Here is a 19,375-nt window from a genome sequence, read left to right on the forward strand (position 1 = left end):
AATATTTTATCAATTGACAATTCAACCTAAATTGATTGTCTAGTTGATCCAACCATTAGTCAACTAAAAACATATGTTAGTTGGTTGAAACTTTGACTCCAACTTGCTTTAAGGCTGAGTCTTACCCTAAGTCAATTCTACATGAACCAAAACTATAGGTCAATTGTAGACTCTCATGTCGCTTATATTTCCTTGCTAAAAGACCCATGCCTCCAAGACTTTGTCTAGGTACTTCTCGTGCTTGTAATCAAGTCTTAAAGATTTTCTCGTTTGCCTAGTATTGATCAATTTTAATCTACCAAGACTTCTATCACCCGAAGGCCTAGCTTTCACAACATCATCTGCCCAATATCAACCAACTTTAATTCACTAGTACTTCCACTTGCCCCACCTCAAGTCTATCTTAATTGGTCAAAACTTCTATTGCCTAGCCTTATATTTACTTTGATTTACTAGAACTTCAATGTGCCTAAAGGTCACTCCTTTTTAGGTATTCCAATTGTTTAAACTTTTGTCACTTGCCAAACGTTTAATTGATTGCTTTAAATGTCATCACTTATCAAGTATTCAATCACTCTTGATTTATCTAAAGTTTTATCATTTATCAAGTATCTAATTAACTTTGATATATTTGAATTTCTATCACTTATCCAATATATGTTAGACTTTCCATTTGTTAACACTTATTTCGCTTGCAAAATATTCGATCCACCTCGATCTACTTGATTTTTATTAAATGTTAAATATCTAGTCAATTTTTACCTACTTGACACATTGAATTTAAATTTACCTCAATCATGTTGCTCACAACATGATTAAACAACATATTGTCATCCAAATATTGTACAAGCATCAAAACACCTTAGTAGGCCCCATAGATGTGATGGGGTAGTAAACACTTAGGCCAACAAACATGAAAACCCGAGTTTGAATCATAGTATGGATGAGTATGCATAAGTTGTACTTTGAATTTACCAGATAAATAAACTAAGAAGGAAGACTGTCTACTTTTGGAATTAGTCAATACACTTGGATTATAAAAAAAAAAATCAAAAAAACTTAACATAACAATCCTTTAATATGACCAAATTGAGATTTTGATTTCACCAACACCTGTAAGGTTCCAAATAATGACCAAGTGCAATGATTCTCATTTTATATATGAATTTGAGACATTTAAAATCATCAAACATTTTGGTTAAAAATATTTAATGACAATTTAACTAACTGATCACTTCATGAATGGTTTTAATGGTAAAAGTCTAATTAAGTAGATTAGATGGGGGTATTTTCGGAGGTAGCTTTTGTTAAATTTATAGTGCACGATATTCCCGCGGGTTTTCTTCAGCCAATTATTCGGTCAAACGCGGCGTCGCCGCCGTCGTCCTCCATCGCGCATTCGAAACTCGCTAGAATCCCAAAGTCGGTGGGTCCCACGAAGGCCTCTCACATTTGCTTCCAATAGAAAGGTGGGTAGATAGTGGGTTAAGTCCAAATATCAGTATTTGATATGCGCCAGTTGAAGATTTGAGGGAGGTTGCCTGCTCCACAAGTCGCCATTGTTGCCCAGCGGAATCACGGTGCGTTCGAAGCTTCCTCCTACAGCTCGATCGTCATCGATGACATAGAGGAAGAGGAAGCCGAAGAAAGGACGAAGTATTTTTATAGCGTGATCTCCCCTTCCGTCTCTCCACCCCTCTTCCCGTCGTCCCCGGGGCTGCCCTCCTCCTAAATCCAGCATTGCTGTTTAGGGCATCGCTTTCCTCCCTTCCCTTCGTGCCAGAAGCCTGGATTCGAGGTTTGCAACATTTGATCATGTTGATTCTCTTGGATACCCGTTTCTACATTTGCCTAGTGTTTGATCATTCGGTTTTGCATTACGATGAAAAGTTCTTTGCAGAGAAAGATTGTTTGGTTTCCTGTGATCTTTTTTTTTTTTCTGGATTTTTCGTCTGAGATTCTTTTCTGGGTCACGCACTTCAGGATTTCTTGGTCAAAAGTAGATCTTTCTGCAATGACTGCTGCCATTAGTTTTTTGTTCAAAATTTCTTTTTTTTTTTATGGCTCCTTTTCTTCTCTCGAAGAAGACGATTAGAGCCCCCCCCAAAAAAATCACGATTTTTTTTTGTTGTACGAGAAAAGAAGGGGAGCATTCTTTTGTTTTTGTTCTTTGTTTTCTGAGAAGTAAGTTTTCCCTGTTTTGCTACCCTGTGCAGGTCCGGCGATCGGGTTCCATACAGGTGTTTGTCCTCTTTCCTCAACTGTAATTCTGTTCCTAAGCATCTGATCTGAACATGACGGCTGATTCTGAACAAAGCACTAATGCCCCATTGATCCGAAAATCTTCCTCCCACCTCCCTGATTTTAAGCAATCAGTCAAGCTCAAGTATGTCAAGCTTGGTTACCACTACCTAATCAGCCATGGAATGTACCTATTCCTTTTGCCCCTCGTTGCCGTCGTCACAGCACCGCTCTCCACCTTCTCCATCAAGGATTTCCATGACCTTTGGGATCATCTCAGATTCAACCTGATCTCTGTGATCCTTTGCTCCACGCTTCTTGTCTTCCTCTCCACCGTCTACTTCCTCACACGCCCCAGACCCGTGTATTTGGTTAACTTTGCCTGCTACAAGCCCGAAGATGCACGGAAATGCACCAGGCAAATATTCATGGATAGATCTATTCAAACAGGCTCCTTTTCAGAAGAGAACCTTGCGTTCCAGCGAAAGATTCTCGAAAGGTCTGGTCTTGGTGAATCTACTTACCTCCCTGAGGCTATCCTCAATGTTCCTCCCAACCCTTGCATGGCCGAGGCCAGGAAGGAAGCTAGAACGGTCATGTTCGGCGCCATTGATGAACTTTTGGCAAAGACAAATGTCAAACCCAAGGACATTGGTATCTTGATAGTGAATTGTAGCTTGTTCAATCCGACACCCTCTCTTTCTGCCATGGTAGTGAATCATTACAAGCTTCGAGGAAATATTGTCAGCTACAATCTTGGTGGAATGGGATGCAGTGCTGGTCTCCTCTCTATTGATCTCGCCAAGGACCTTCTTCAACTCTATCCCAATTCCTATGCTCTGGTTATCAGCATGGAGAACATCACTTTGAACTGGTATTTCGGTAACAACCGTTCCATGCTCGTTTCCAACTGTTTGTTCCGCATGGGAGGTGCTGCAATTCTTCTATCCAACAAGAGGTCGGAGCGTCGGCGTTCAAAGTACCAATTGGTGCACACCGTGCGCACTCATAAGGGTTCTGATGACAAGTGCTTCAGCTGTGTCACCCAGGAAGAGGATGAGCATGGAAAGGTCGGTGTGTCTCTTTCAAAAGATCTGATGGCAGTTGCTGGTGATGCCCTCAAGACCAACATCACTACCCTTGGTCCGCTTGTCTTGCCCATGTCCGAACAGTTGATCTTTTTTGCTACATTGGTGGCCAAGAAGTTACTCAAAATGAAGATCAGGCCTTACATTCCGGATTTCAAGTTGGCCTTCGAGCATTTCTGCATTCATGCCGGAGGAAGGGCCGTTTTGGATGAAATAGAGAAGAACTTGCAGCTCTCTGAATGGCATATGGAACCATCAAGGATGACCCTCTACAGGTTTGGAAACACTTCAAGCAGCTCCTTGTGGTACGAACTGGCATATTCAGAGGGGAAAGGAAGGATCAAGAGCAAGGATAGGATTTGGCAAATAGCATTTGGCTCTGGATTCAAGTGCAACAGCGCTGTCTGGAAGGCTCTGAGGACGGTCAATCCTGCAAAGGAAAAGAACCCATGGATGGAGGAAATTAACAATTTTCCAGTTGCAGTTCCAAAGGTTTCTGCGCTTTGAAGGATTCGATTATTAGATTTAAGGGGAAAAAAAACATTGGTTCAATTGGTGGATTAGGAGATTAGGGTGATGTTTTACCTATTTATTTTGGTTTTAATGCAGACGTTTTGTCACTAAAACTTGTCATAATCCAATTTCTGCTGCATGACTTGTTTTCTGGATTTGATATCGATGTATCTCAGTACTTTTGTTGTAGAATACTAGAACTCTAGTATAGTGCTAGGTAACTTAGTTATAAGTTTTATCTTGGCTACTAATCAATAATTCATTATCCTCACACTCCGTTCCTTCGTGACGGTATGATGATTAAAATATGAGATATTATCATATAAGATATTAAAATTCAACATGTATGAATATATCTTTCTTCATATTTTGATCATTTATGATTTATCTTTTCTATATTGGTTATAGAAATGAATTGAAAATTATCTTTTATCACGTTACCCTTGGACACTCCACATGGTCTTCCCCATCGAGTCTACTCTAACTCCATCCAATCCAATGGCCAAAGATGTCATCGCCTTTACGTACAAAGTTCTTAACTTAGCAATGAACGTAACGTCAAATTAAAATTTGTTCTAATATAAAAGGCATTCAAAGTGCAAGAAGAAATATATTCAAACAGCGATTGTAATTTATGTTATCTGTTAAGTATTGATTTTTTTATAAGGAAAATAAAAAACTATTAAATCTAAAATTTTATTAAAATTTTGAATTGATAGCAAATAAACTAATTAAATGATAATAAAGATTACATGAGTTCAATTTGGGATGATTTAAATTTAATTTGATTAAATTAGGATCGAAGTAATTTCTAAATTATGTTTATTTTTTATTCCCAGCAAGAGGGGTCCTGTTCTTCTTCCAGATCAACATCATTCAGTTGCTTCTCTTAATTTCAGCCAACAATAGCAAGCTGCGCTCCTACAGAGCACAGCATGCAGTAAGTGTGACCGTCATTGGTTGTTCCTGGAGCCAATCTCGCTGCCATCCCCTTTATTTTTATTGAGAGAGGACAGCGGCTACTGCCAAGAGTCGCCGGACTGGAGTCAAGAGGAAAATCCACAATTGGCTATTTGACTTCTTCATTTCTTAACCTTTCAGTAACCTTGTTCAACGATGGTGTTCAGATAACGATCGATTTAAGGTAAAGAATCAGCTATTACTTATTGGTTGGATATCGAAATAATTAATAATAAATTAATTTGGATTAACTAGGAATCATTGTATAGCTCCAATTGGTTTGAAGCACGCGATTACTATCACGGGTATTCTGCCAAGTAAGACAAGCACGACAGAGGAGGAGGAGGAGGGGAACGTAGGTGGAGAGCTTCAACTTTTTGTGTTCTCCTCTGTTTAAGACCATGATCTCCCTTTATATAAGAGTACCATCCCTTTCGTTACCTTCTTGAGCAGCAAACAAAAGGAATCCAGGTAGTGAAATATTGGTTGTTCCACTTGGACGAATGTTGTCCAGACCGATATGACATTCGATGCACGTAGATTGTGATCGAACACAAGTCAACATAGTTCAGTGCAATCTTGGCCCTGACTTTTCACTTCCCCTGAGTACTCACGTATGAGAGAAAGTCTTTCTCCATGGATTTATTCACATCATCAATACATGTGAATCAATATAAATCAACTAATATACCTTGAAATTCCCAATTTAAAATTAAAATTTCATTAACAATGAAATTTCTTTCATCTTTCTTCTCTTCTCTTCTCTTCTCTGTTCACATATATCCAATAAAATTATAATCTACCATACTTCATGAGATTAAATTTTAATTACAACTTTTCCCAATTACCTACTTTACAATTTGGGCTCACTATTTACTTCTTTTGACGACTAGTTCTGCAAGCATAGACACCTTTTTGATATTAAAATTGATTTCAATCTATACGGTGCCTAGAGATTTCGACCCATTAATTTTTGGCTTGATTTTATTTCATTTTATTTAGTTTTGTTTTATTTGTTATTTTATCCGTTCAATTTTCGTGAAATTCTTGACTATCCTACGTATTGGCGCAATTAATATTTAATCATATTTATTGTTTACTCTAATAGAACTTAGAATTAATTCCCAATATATATAAAATATCTTAGTAGATATCTGGAACGATATCTTTGAATCTATTTGATTACAGTATCATCGAGTGGATACCTCTGATGTGCCAAACTTATATCCGAGCGTGACGCTATCTGTGGAGTGGGATGAGAGCAACCAGGAAGGAAAAGGCCATTTGAGATTTCTCAATGCTGAGCAATAAGGGCAAGATGCCAAATGAATGCTGTTAAGAGCTTCCAAAGAATGTTTAAAGAATACACAAGGTAATAAGTGCAAGCAGGAAGCAGTCTCTTTCTTTGACTTCAATGTTTCAGGAAAGTCAACTGTTGTCTATCTTTCTCCAATTAAATAGGACTTACCGTCGGATGCAAGGAAGCAGCTTTCAATATATTTGAGGATCTGTCAGTTTGAGCCTCTTCAATAGAACAAGCATTTAGCAAACTTGTATACTGCTACAATGAGTCTCTCATGTTGTTCTTGCATTGCCCACTTCTTGCTTTTACTTTGTCTCCTCCATGCACAATTCTGGACCAGCAACTGTGCCTCTGATGGAGCTTGCTCATCTGAAGAGCTCCAATCCCTTCTCCAATTCAGACGAGGCCTCATCGACCCTGACAACCTCCTTTCGTCGTGGCAAGGTCGCAACTGTTGCCACTGGAGAGGATTGAGCTGTGACAACCTCACTGCATCAGTTATCAGCATTGATCTCCACAATCCATATGCAAATGCATCTGATCCAAGATATGACTTGTGGAACTTGAGTGGGAGAGTGGATCATTCCTTGCTCCAGCTCAAGTTTCTGAGTCATTTGGATTTGAGCTACAACAACTTCAATGGCCTTCAGATACCAAGCTTCATTGGCTCCCTAAAGAGACTGAAGTATCTAAACCTCTCAAATGCAGGCTTTGCAGGCACTATTCCATTCAGAGTGGGAAATCTATCCGAATTGCGGTACCTTGATTTATCCTCAAGTTTACAACCACTCTTTGCTGATAGCTTGCAGTGGGTGACCGGTCTGTCTTCTCTTCGACACCTTAAAATGTCGGGTGTCGACCTTTCAAAGATCGGTTCAGACTGGGTTCAAGCAGTAAATGGGATCCCATCCCTCACTCTGTTGGATTTTCAAGCATGTGGCCTATCAGGGATTGCTCAATCCATCTCCCCTGTCAATTTTTCTTCACTCGCCGTTCTTGATCTCTCCTTCAATAGTTTCAATTCAGAGATTCCATACTGGTTTTCGAATCTAAGCAGCCTAGTTCAGTTGGACATGGTCAGTGCAGGTTTCTATGGTTCTATTCCTGTTGAGCTCTCTGCAACTCCCAGCTTGAGGCACTTGGATCTATCGATGAACGGCAATCTCACTGTTGATTCTTTCACACTATTAAGAGGCAAGTGGAGACAGATTGAAGTGCTGAGACTTGCTTCCAATCAGATATATGGAAGGCTTCCTGATTCCATTGGAAATATCTCATCTCTCATCGAGCTCGACCTTCTCTCTAATAACATTGAAGGAGGCATCCCAAGCTCCATAGGTAAGCTCTCTAACTTACAAATACTGGACTTAAGTGGCAACAATCTGACTCTGGATTTACCACTGCATCTCATTAAACACCCTTTGCCAAAATTGAGGACCTTGAGCTTGGCAGTGAACAAGTTATCAGGCACTTTGCCTGGATGGTTGGGTGAACTTGCAAACCTAGAGACACTTGATCTTAGTTATAACTCAATTAGAGGCTTCATTCCTTCCTCTATCGGAAAGCTACCATTTCTCGCAACTCTGGACCTTTCCGGGAACCAATTGGATGGAACACCTCCATACTCCATAGGACAGCTTACTAAACTGCATCAGTTGGACCTCTCTTCAAACCACCTCACAGGAACTATAACAGAAAGGCACTTTGAAAGGTTGAATGATTTGAAGTTCTTGTTGCTAGGGTTCAATTCCTTGACTGTCAACATAAGCTCTGGCTGGACTCCTCCATTTCAGGTACAAAATTTAGGGTTGGGTTCATGTCAGTTGGATCAGTTTCCCTATTGGCTTCAAACCCAGAAGGAGCTCGAATTTTTGGACCTTTCTAACTCTTCCATCTCCGGCGAACTACCAACATGGTTCTGGGACTTAACTTCCAACTTGTTGCTCCTCAACATCTCCTTCAACCTGATCGAAGGAGAACTACCTAAACCACTTTACATTAATGCTTTTGCTGATGTTGATATTAGATCAAACCTCTTATCTGGTCCCTTGCCAGTTTTCTCCAATTTCGTCGAACTACTTGACCTCTCAAACAACCAATTCTCTGGTCCAATCCCAGGTGACATTGCTGAGCTGCAACCTTATATAATATCCCTGTCTCTTTCCAACAACAATCTATCAGGAGAAATTCCTAACTCAATTGGGCTGATTCAGGAACTACAAGTTCTTGACCTCTCGAGAAACAACCTTTCCGGTCCAATCCCAGCAAGCTTGAGCAATTGCTCCTACCTCAAGGCTCTTGTGCTGGAGCACAATTCTATCACTGGAACCATTCCTCCATCTCTGGGAAGCCTGAGACAGCTCCAATCCCTGCACCTCAGCAACAATTTGCTTCATGGAGTCATTCCACCATCCTTAAAGAACATGTCCAATCTCCAAACTCTTGATCTTGGCTACAACAATTTCGAAGGCGCAATTCCAGTATGGCTCGGAGAAAGCTTCCCGGCCTTGAGAATTCTCAGGTTGAGAGCAAACAAGCTCTCCGGCCGAATCTCATATGGGCTCTCGAAGCTGAGCTCTTTGCAAGTGTTGGACATCGCAGGAAACGATCTGGAAGGCCAAATTCCTGGCAGCTTGGGGAGCCTCACAGCAATGGCTATTCAACAGAGACCCAACCAATACGTCCAGTATGGGTTTTACAGAGGAACATACTATTCCGAGAGCTTGTCAATGGTGATAAACAACAGACAACTGGTGTTCACAAAAACACTTTCCCTTCTCGTGAGCATTGATCTGTCGGATAACAATTTGTCCGGGGAGGTTCCTGGAGAGCTGATGGGCCTTTCAGGGTTACTAGTTTTGAACCTTTCAAGAAACCAACTTCACGGTGAGGTTTTGCAGCAGATTTCTGAGCTCCAAAACCTGTTGTTCCTGGACTTGTCAAACAATCAATTCAATGGAAGCATACCTGCAAGTATGGCATCCATGAGCTTCTTGAGTTATCTAAACCTTTCCAACAACAATTTCTCTGGCAGGGTGCCAGATGCAGGCCAACTCGGGACATTCGATCCATCTGCATACTCTGGGAACCCATTTCTATGTGGAGCACCACTTAATGTGTCTTGTGAAGACGATCCACCGACTGGCAAATCTGATGGCATCGTCATCGACGGCAGTGAGAGTATACTGGAAGACGAGGAATTCTACGTGAGCCTTGGACTCGGATTTGCTTCTGGTCTTTTGGGGTTGTTCGGAGTTATATCGATCAGAAAGACATGGAGTGTTGTCTACTTCAATTTAGTAGATTCTATTGTTGACTGGATATCGAAAATGAAGAATATGTTCCCAGGAGTTACTGATCGAAGGAGGAGGTCGAGGAAAGCAAGAGCTCGCAAATGAAAGACAACTACTTTTGGTTGTATGATCTAATACATCTAAAACTAAGGTGGTAAATGAACTAAATATTTATGAATAAATTTGAATCGATCTCAAGTGTGTAAAAAAAATTTCTAAGCTTAAATAATCATTTCAATAAATTAGTTCATTTTAAACTCATATAATTTGCCTCGATTACTTATTAAACAAACTTAACATCACAAAGTTCTACTCACTCGATTCTTTAAATGCTTGCCCCCGGGTGTAGCGTAGACGGTGGACACATAATATTTTTAACGTAATGATCAAAGATCAATTCTCAAGAACCGACAAATTTCATTATACATTTATGACCTGTTTATCTATATGCACCTCTCTCCATGTTCACTGAGATCCATTAAAATAACAAAAGTATGAAACCAGCAGCGAAGAAAAGCGGCCTGCAGGTCATGCACGCCACCGAGCAAGTGCTTGGAAAAAAAGCGCAACATCCGGACAAAGACCACGTCACCCCACAATAAAACGTCCCGATACAAACAGTGGCGGCCGCTGCATTATGCTCGACACCGGCACGGAACGGTCGCCAAAATATCGCTATCCGTATCAATCAATTAAAAAAATGTGATGAAAATGTGACTAGCCCTCCTCACTGACTCGATCGTTACCTGGCCTTCTAATCTGATATTTTGAATTTCTACCCGATTTATCCATACTTATAGAAATTTCGGATTTATTTAAAAATAGAATTTCTTTAATAAGAATTTCAACTAAAAAAAATTAGGAAATACCAGCTAGGCATACGCGGAAAAGGCGTTGGAAAAAGTGCGCACGACCGCTCGATGGGCGCCACGTATGGCGAGGGCTTGCTTTCTCTTCCTTCGTTCTCCAGCCTTATCCACTCGTTTTCCTTCGCTTTAAAGCGCAACCATTTTCCCCTTTTTCTCCCAGCCAAATCAATTCAACGGTGACAGAAGAAAAGCGCAGAGCAAGGTAAATGGCTTCCGGTTTATTCCTCAACTCGATCCGGCCGGCGGTGGCCTGCGCGAGCGCCGTGGACGGCCGCGGCGGGCGGAGGGGCGTCCCCACTTCGCGGGCCAGCGGGAACAGCTGGTGGGCCCCGCTGTTCGGCTGGTCGCCGGAGGCCGACTACATCGACGCTCCCGTGGCTGGAGCAGCAGCGGCCAAGAAGGGGGCGGCGGCGGAGGGTGACGAGCGGGAGAAGAAGAGGCAGCAGGCGGTGTCGGTCCGGAAGTTCACGGTGTTCACGGAGGAGAAGGCGAAGCAACTGCGGATCCGGATGATGGAGACGGAGGCCTTCCACGACGCCATGTACCACTCCGCCATCGCCTCTCGCCTCGCCTCCGACGTTCCTCGCCGGGGATCCGCTTGACCTCGTCGCGGCCGCCGATCCAACCCGTCGACTTCGATTTCGAACGATTTCCCCATTATTGTATATATCTCTAAAAAAAAAAATTTAAATATTTCTTCTTCTAGAAGTCGATTGCGGAAATGCCTTATTCTGGGATTTATATATTTATTCCCAGAAATAACAAGTGCCGTTTGATTAAAACCGTACGGCTGGATTGGAAGTGGTATGTGCGGTTATTTTGTATGCATTTTCATTTCTCTTCGTATGAAAAGTTAAATTACCGAAATATTTAACGATCCAGTAAATTCATAATTGGGTTATAAATCATTAAGTATCTGCTTAATAAATTAATTATTTAGAATCCGTATTTGACACGAGAAAATGACTTCTTAAAGAGTTTTAATATGGCTGGGCACCCTTCTCCTAAACTTTTTTTTTTGTTAATCATTAATTTATTACATATTTTTACAAATAATAGATCTATTTTTTTCAAAGACCGAAATTCGTTCCTATTAAAATTCAAATTACTAATTTCATCTTTTCTTTTCCTTTCACACTTTATCAACATCACTACTAAGTTGCGTCCACCCAACGTCCCTTTAATTTCCCACGCTCCATTCTCTATCAAGGGTCCCATTTTAATTGTACGACTTTGTCTCTACCCTACTCGACAACACAATTTTATTACCAAAATTTTATATAATTTTCCATTTGCTATGAATTGCAATTTATAATTTGCAGGCGTGAATTTACAATTAAAAAATATTTTAAAAAAACTCAAGATCTCTGAATTAATTAAAATACCTAAGAAACTGAAACCCCAAACAAAATACGCTTCCCAACTAAGCTCTGTTTGGACGAAAATAAAAATTATGAAAAAAAAATTATGATAGAAAATTTTTGACATTTTTTATCCGTCCAAATAGGATAAAAAATAATTCCCTCCCAACTCGCCAATATCAATAGTATTTGGCCACTGAAAAGAATCAGATACTGTCGGATTATGAACAATAAATACCCCTATTGTATGATTCTCCGCCACATCACAGATCAGTTTGGGATCCACGTCAGTGAAGAGTAATGCCATATGGTATCTAAGGATTAGTGCTCCTAATTATATTTTGGTTTTCATTTGTAGTCACCATGCCCATATTTTAATTGGTTTTTCATTTCTCCCTGTAGTCACAAATATTCGTGCATGCAAACCTTGATGAGGATGATGTTTAGAAAAAAAAAATTCAGAGACTGATCCTCATAGTTAATTATGTGAAGTATTCGCATTTTAAATAATTTTATTCATGAAGGTTTTGTTTTTTCTTTTATTTGCAGGTACCGTATTAATGTTGTATATGGTGCATGAAAATTCAGATATTTTGTTGTGTTCTAACATTTTTTTTTAACAGACACATTTTCTGTGCACCCATTAATAAGTTCCAAGTCCATTGCATCCCATGGATATATGCTTAAACATCATCATCCATACACCATGCAAAAGAGAGCTGTGAAGTAAATATTTAAATAAACAACCATTTCCGGCTTCAGTTCAAATAAGATTGTCAAAATACCAAAGATATTAGTGAGCAAGGATGGATCTCATACAAATTAGTGAGTTGTTATTAATTAGAAATGAAATAATTTAATTGTGCATCTAATTAGGAGAAAGGATTTATGAGAAAGAATGTGTTTAACAAATACAAAATATGGAACTAAAATTCAGTTCTATTAAACAAAGGTTGACAATATTGGAATTATCAATATCAGGATCCAATGGTTTAAAAATCCAAGTTTCACCATGGTTTCAAACCTCCAGTTGTGCCAGTTGACACGGCCGATCAACACTTGAGAAGCTCAATACCCTGATGCACAAGTGAGTAAGTCTTAGTAAATTTAATTAGGAGATACAATTTATGAGAGAGAATCTGCCAAAATGCAAAATATGGAATTGAAATCCAGTTATATTATACCAAGGTTGTCAATATGGGGATATCAATATCTAGACCTACGGTTTATAAAAATCTATCCACCATGATTTCATATCTCAAATTGCATCGGTTGACACCCCTGAAAATTTTCATTACCTGTGCCAACAAGCACCAATACTTGATGCAGAAGCAAACAAGTCCATCCGCAGTTCCACCTTTGTCAAGAGCCTTCCCCTAGGTCACAAGCTTCACCCAAGCTTTCCGCCTGCGATGCAAGCTTGACATGACCTTCTCCTTTGTTGTGAAACTTTATTGGAGCATTGAATTCTTGCAAACTCCACTTGAGCTTTTGCATTCATCACAAGCCTTCCACCACCATCAAGAGTCTTCTACAAGGACTCCGCTTTGTCACAAGCGTTTTCCGGGCTCTACTCAAGCCGTGATCTTCTTCCACAACCCTCTACTCAAGCCAGAGTGTTTTCTATGACTCAATTTTGTGTGGCCAGCTCCCTTAGTGACCTAAAAGATTCAAGTAAGCTTCATCCTTGAAGCAATCAAAATTTACCTAACTGGAACATTATGGTATCAAAACCACATTGTTCCAATCAAGATCGAAACTCCAAAATGAATTAAGATTTTAAACTTTGGTATCAACTATGTCGGATTAATAACCCAATGAAATCAAAATTATTGGGCAAAAATAAAAAAGTATATAACTTGATATAAACAAAAAAAGAAAGAAAATGATGTTAAATCATAATAAAGATTATATTGCATCCCAAGAAACAATAAAATATCAGTGTAAACAAAAAACAGTGAGATTAATTATTAGAATAGTCATATGAATAGTAAGATTAATTAATTAAAGTAGTTATATTAACAATATTTCATATTGTTGTTATTATTAGGTTAATAAAATAATGTTATAAAAATGTAGATCCGCTACATTAACGGTCCCTCTAGTGCTGGCCCGATGGATATGGAGGGAGGTACATACAGGTACACAGACGTCAGACGTATGATGAGGTAAACCCTAGGTCACATCAGTTCCTGAGAATCGACCCCTGACCATTATGCCAGAGATGTCATGCGGCCATGTCTGTGTTACGCCCTGGGGGGAAAAAAAAATATATAGATGACATTGTATTATTGTAAAATTAATATGCATCTTTAGATTATTGATAGATAATACATTATATTTTACCAATATAGAATTAATAACTAAAAAATATTATTAAATGCTATCATATTTATCAATATGAAGTTATTAAACAATCTTAAATATTCAAGATATGTCTATTCTATATGCCTTTGATAGTGTTCAAACTAATATCAGAAAAGAGCTGCCTATATGAGTTGAGTTTACAAAAATCAAATTTTCCAACCTATATAAGTGATTTTGAGAAAGATCAAGTCAGCCTTCACATTACTCGGTCAATTCATATTGGCATCTGTGAATTTTGACAATTGTGCTATATACTTGAAGAATTGATTCATTGGCGACCTTAGCAAACCATTGCTCCTAGAAGAAAACCAAGTTATTAGAAACTAAATTAGTTTTCTCTGCCACTTCAAACTAACAATGAGCTAGAAAACATTGAATGTTAGATCAAATTAAGAAATGCTAATATATAGGAAATTAGAAATATCTAAACATTCAAAGGGTGAAAAAGAAAGGGCATACCTCTACCATTGTGTACCTATATGTGTTGATATGTAGTATTCAAATGCCAACTGGAAATTTAAATGCAGTCCACTTAAAGACATAAGAAATAATCAATAGGTTGGATGAGACATTTGTTGGAACCAATTTCTAGTGAGACAAAGAACAGCAGACCTGAGGACAAAATATGAGTGTAGACTTCATCAAAGTCGTTTACTTCTACACAGTATCTGCGGGTAGCAGAGCACTAACTGCCAATCACCTTAGCAGCATGAGACATGCAAAACACTAATCTAACTGTTAAATTTCCATCCTTATCCAGTATCAAGGGAATTAGCATTTTCAAATCAGCACTATCCTGATTTAAGAAACATATATTGGTTTAGCTAGCTATTGATGATTCACTTTCAATGCAATTCTTCACAGATAAAATCAATATAGGTTCACATGCCATGAAAGTTTAGATACCTATACCTAAATCATAGTATTTGCCACTTAAATTTCTCAGCTTTCCAGCATAGACAGGGAGTCTATATGAGTTAATCCTGATAATTCAAATGAAAAAATAATTTTTTATTTTTCAGCTAGAGTAGAGTAGTGTTTATAATTTTTATATAAAAACAGACATCTGAATATCCCACTAGGAAATATACAACATACCTGATACTAGAATAATATAAATTTATTCACTAAATTTTAATTTCATAGCTAGAATTAAAAATCACATGAAAGTGATAAAAGGCATAGAAATTTCTTTTCCATCTGAGAATGACAGAAGAATAAATGGTTCAAAATCTGAGAAAAGTTACTTCCCTGTAGAAAGTTTGACAATGCACCATTGCACACCTCGTGTAATTCATCCAATTCTCCTCAAATGCATCATAAAAACAAAGTTAGAATGGAGATTGTAAGAGAAACAAGTCATAGACTCCCACCACTTGAAAATGTATACAACTATGGTAAGTATGATAAAAACATTGTACCATGAACGATGATGATACAGAAAAGCTACTACGAGCATCTGTTCAGTGCTCAACATTGCCACTAATCAAACACTTCCTGGGGCATGTACTAAACGTGTCAGATAAAACTTCCAATGTAAATTATCTAGAGGCATAACCTTCCTTTAGGTCATAATTGGTGCCAAAGATGCCTAGAGTCCACTTATACAGACTAGTTGTTGTATAACTTATTTTATTTATTCAAACAACTATCAATGACTTTATGGTCGCGTGAATGAAACTAAGTTGCAAGATTTCACTAGTGTGAATTTTGATTTCAAAAAAACTTTTGATTTAAAATTTTAAATCCAGGTAATAAGAAAGAGTATTAATGTTTCATTTACCAGATGTTTCTAAACTAGAAGCATAAGCTACCGACAAACATTCCCTATATCTATAACAAAGTCAAGACTCTGAACAGAATCAAAGATCAAATGTTTGATACTAAGATTAGTTTCAAATATCAACTAAATCCCCTTTCATCACACATGTATCGAAGGCAAAAGGCCTGAAATAGTTGCAAACAGAAATAGAAGCACCAAAACTGATATACCCCATGAGAATAAGATGGAAATCTTGACACACTGATTGAAGTGCAAAGGCATGACAATTCCAATATCATCATAGGCCTATGGAAGCAAAGCTTAGAAGCCTCCAACTTTGGCCCTGGAAGATGGATAATAAGTGTCAATTCTGTTCACAAGATGGAACTATAATCAAGTCAATCAAATGGATTTGTCACATAGAAGGGCCAAAACAAAGCAAAAAAGCTTCACATGATCATGAGATCACGCATCAACAACAAATCATGCGACAATGAGCATGACCAATTAATTATTACAAGAGATTTACAACGTGGTTTTTGATAATATCTGTCCCCTATAAAATTCAGTAAAGATATACAAGTCATAGTGCCTTGTATGCTCATCAGAAATTATTGAAATCAACTCCTCAATAAAATAAAATTTTCAATTTCTCCTCATTGACATTTTGGCTGCCATATAGAGTCATCAAATTGAGTGCGACAAACATAGGCATTGATTTTTCACTATTGGGGCAATGCAGTTGATTTTGAATCTAAATTATATTTATAAGAACAAACCTGCAATAGAAAACCTGATAGATATATACACTTGTGGTACTACATATATCTATTACAACACTTGTTCAGTTGGATGGAATATCAAGGAAATGAGGTAAGAAGATAACTAAAGAAAAAAACAATAAAAGATAGTGTGAGAAAGCTTCGGTCAGTGCATACTTCTTATTGCTAACTGAGAGTAATACAACAGGATTATGCCACAAAAGGTGAGCCCACTTGCAATAAAAAGGTAAATAGAATTCTTTGTAGTTTTGATTCACCTTGGTACATGACAAAAATTATCAGAAAAATACTCAAGTAATTGGTAACTCCTCCAAAACTAAGCACGTCTTTTAGTCAACTATGATGATATGTAGCCATGTCAGAATTTATCAATTTCTTTAGCTCCATTAAGTGTTCATCATTTGATATGTTTAACATAAGACGAAGGTTTGTCAACACTGCTTCTCGTTCCCAACTTACCGGACCAGAAACATACATTGCGGTTAAAGTGGACCGATATGCAGCCAACTCCAGCAGATGAATTTCTGATTGCAGGTCTGCCATATTAGAAGGAGATGAATCTCTTTCGTAACTGCAGGAAGTTTCAGCACGATTAGTTTGGCTATACACTTCTTCATTGTCCTGCAATGACCCACATGGACTGCTGTCAACACTACAACTGCCAACAGAGGATGAAATACTTTCAGCATCACTATTGACTGAACTCAAAATATACTTCTGTTCATCTGAATGTGGAACAATCCTCCCTGATTCAATTCTAGAAGAACAAGTTCTGCTATTTAAGAAACAATCCATGTATTTTTCACCAAACAGTCTTCCACTTGTAGTATCATCTACCTTTGATGTACGTTTTAATGGATTCACAGTAATTCTCTGGCAACTGCCATCTTTTCCAATTGCTATCTTCTTTTTTCTTCCTCCATTCCATGAGTTAGCAGAAATAGATATATCAAGTGTCCTTTTCTTCATTATTCTTGGTAAAACCATTGGAAAATTGCTACGCTTAGAATAATTCTCCAGCTTCTCATGTGACTGAAGTATACGGCAACCTGACTTCCCTCCTCTAACTGAGCTGCTCAGTCTTCTATCATTTTGTTTTCCGGAATCCTAATGGTAACAAAAGAACACTTCAAGTTGTCAGAATATGTGAACCCAGATACTTAGAGAGAATAAAAGCCATACTTGTAGTTACGAAATAAAAATAACAAAAGATTAAAAATACCAAAAATGAGTCAGTATAAATATGTAAAAATGCTAAGAAATCAATCATCATTTATACTGATTTAAGAATAACTTTGTGGCATAAAACAGCACATCATGTTACCTTATGAATCACCATACACTGGTTGTCATGCCAAGACAGTTGTTTCCTCATGAAAGATTTGTGGACTCGTAATTCCTTGAACGATTCAAGGAGCATCAAAGAATAGTTATTCTGATCAATAGTAGTCCGAACTTCAGCAAGCTTCCAAGAGTTCTTGTCAAAGACCTCAACAACATCACCAATTCTCAACTCTTTAAGGTCATCTGACGGTGGAGGGCATGGTCTAATGGCTTTTCTTGACACTCTATGCACTGCCACACTGCTATCTGTTGGATACCCATCATACCTCACAGAATATGTATGCCCATCACCAGATATGATTTCGGCACTCTGCCAAGAGCCAGAAGGAACCCCCCTCCTGTTCCAAACCTCCACCTTATTACCCTTCTTGAATCTCATCATAGAACTTTGAATTCCTAAACAAATAAGAAATGAGAGTTAGAACTTGTTTCCGTCGGTAGATAAATTAGAGGATGCATACACGGATTGATGGGTGGATGAATAAAATGATGGACGACTGGAGAGAATGGACAAAAATAATCAACAAGGGCGAACGTAACCAGAAAGTAGCAGAAAACCATAAAATACAACCTGACGGACCCCAGCGATCGATATTCTGATGCAATGGAAAATATCCAAACATTTGACAGATTAAACACAGTTCCAATAAGATCGCTAAGAAATCAAAGCCAAAGGACTTGGTCTCTAAAAAAAAAAAAATCAAATTTTGTTTCTTTACTAAAGTTAGAAATTAAGAAAACTAGTCCGATTCCCCAAAAAAAACTTCGGAAAACAGTGAATGCCAAAACCCCAATTAAATCAAGTTTACAAAAACAAAAATGAACCAAACATTTCTGGTAAGACAGAAGAAACAAAAAAAAAAAGAAGAAGCAAACATCCGAATCAAAGTAAACAAGCAGAACCTGACAACCTGATTCAACTAAACGTCAACTGCTCAATATCAATAACAGAAAGAAAAAACAACAGATTACCGAGTTATAAACACAAATCAAAGACAAAACTATGATCGCTTGCCGATGATAACTAATCAATCCATCCGACAAAAGGTAACTTACTTTTCAAGGACGAGAAAGCAAACGACAGATCAAATTTCTATTTGTTCCGAGACGAGAACTCTTCCTCTCTCTCTCCGTCTCTCCGCTGGCTTGGAAGACAAATTAACGGGGAATTTGGCCACCTATAAAATATAAATGGAACCGAGGCGACCTATAAAATTCCGTTTTTTGCGTGCGTCTCGAGTCCGGCCTTGGCCAACCGGTCTCGACCGGTTAAGGGTATTAAACCGCGTCAAACCCCAAAAAATATAAACTAGATATTAATTAAATAACTATACAAATACATATATTCTAAATTTTTATTTTTTAATTTTGATACAATTAAATTTTAACTATGTATATTATAATTATTCCACTTTTGCCATGATTTTTTAATTATTTTTTAAATATAATTATGCATTTAAGAAAAAAAATAAGTCATTTAAAAAAATTTATA

General features: G+C 38.1%; 4 protein-coding genes across 24 annotated transcripts; 3 read left to right on the forward strand and 1 right to left on the reverse strand.

Moving 5' to 3' along the window:
* Positions 1-1,554: 1,554 nt before the first annotated feature.
* LOC122038661 (3-ketoacyl-CoA synthase 11-like) lies at positions 1,555-4,002 on the forward strand. Its single transcript, XM_042598507.1, has 2 exons — positions 1,555-1,798; positions 2,217-4,002. Exon 2 carries the CDS (start codon positions 2,295-2,297, stop codon positions 3,834-3,836), a length of 1,542 nt encoding a protein of 513 aa, XP_042454441.1. The 5' UTR covers positions 1,555-1,798; positions 2,217-2,294; the 3' UTR covers positions 3,837-4,002.
* Positions 4,003-6,368: 2,366 nt separating this feature from the next.
* LOC122008039 (receptor-like protein EIX2) lies at positions 6,369-9,503 on the forward strand. The gene has a single exon (XM_042563615.1). It carries the CDS (start codon positions 6,369-6,371, stop codon positions 9,501-9,503), a length of 3,135 nt encoding a protein of 1,044 aa, XP_042419549.1.
* A 901-nt stretch (positions 9,504-10,404) lies between these two features.
* LOC122038666 lies at positions 10,405-11,134 on the forward strand. Its single transcript, XM_042598513.1, has one exon. It carries the CDS (start codon positions 10,474-10,476, stop codon positions 10,867-10,869), a length of 396 nt encoding a protein of 131 aa, XP_042454447.1. The 5' UTR covers positions 10,405-10,473; the 3' UTR covers positions 10,870-11,134.
* A 1,307-nt stretch (positions 11,135-12,441) lies between these two features.
* Positions 12,442-19,079, reverse strand: LOC122038667. Of its 21 annotated transcripts, none has more exons than XM_042598532.1 (9): positions 18,940-19,079; positions 17,864-18,279; positions 17,243-17,646; positions 17,015-17,160; positions 15,988-16,100; positions 14,156-15,299; positions 13,768-13,881; positions 12,927-13,289; positions 12,442-12,704 (listed from the first exon to the last, which is right to left on the reverse strand). In XM_042598532.1, the coding sequence occupies exons 2-4, from the start codon at positions 18,263-18,265 to the stop codon at positions 17,022-17,024; spliced, it is 945 nt and encodes a 314-aa protein (XP_042454466.1). In that variant the 5' UTR covers positions 18,266-18,279; positions 18,940-19,079; the 3' UTR covers positions 12,442-12,704; positions 12,927-13,289; positions 13,768-13,881; positions 14,156-15,299; positions 15,988-16,100; positions 17,015-17,021. The 21 variants fall into 21 exon arrangements, with proteins under 21 accessions (XP_042454466.1, XP_042454459.1, XP_042454458.1 ...); XM_042598525.1 differs by having other exon boundaries at positions 14,156-14,292; positions 14,455-14,504; positions 14,608-16,100; positions 16,999-17,646; XM_042598524.1 differs by having other exon boundaries at positions 14,156-14,292; positions 14,455-14,526; positions 14,608-16,100; positions 16,999-17,646.
* Between the last annotated feature and the right edge of the window lie 296 nt (positions 19,080-19,375).

The sequence above is a fragment of the Zingiber officinale genome, chromosome 1A (assembly GCF_018446385.1).
Source record: "Zingiber officinale cultivar Zhangliang chromosome 1A, Zo_v1.1, whole genome shotgun sequence".
Classification (NCBI taxonomy): Eukaryota; Viridiplantae; Streptophyta; class Magnoliopsida; order Zingiberales; family Zingiberaceae; genus Zingiber; species Zingiber officinale.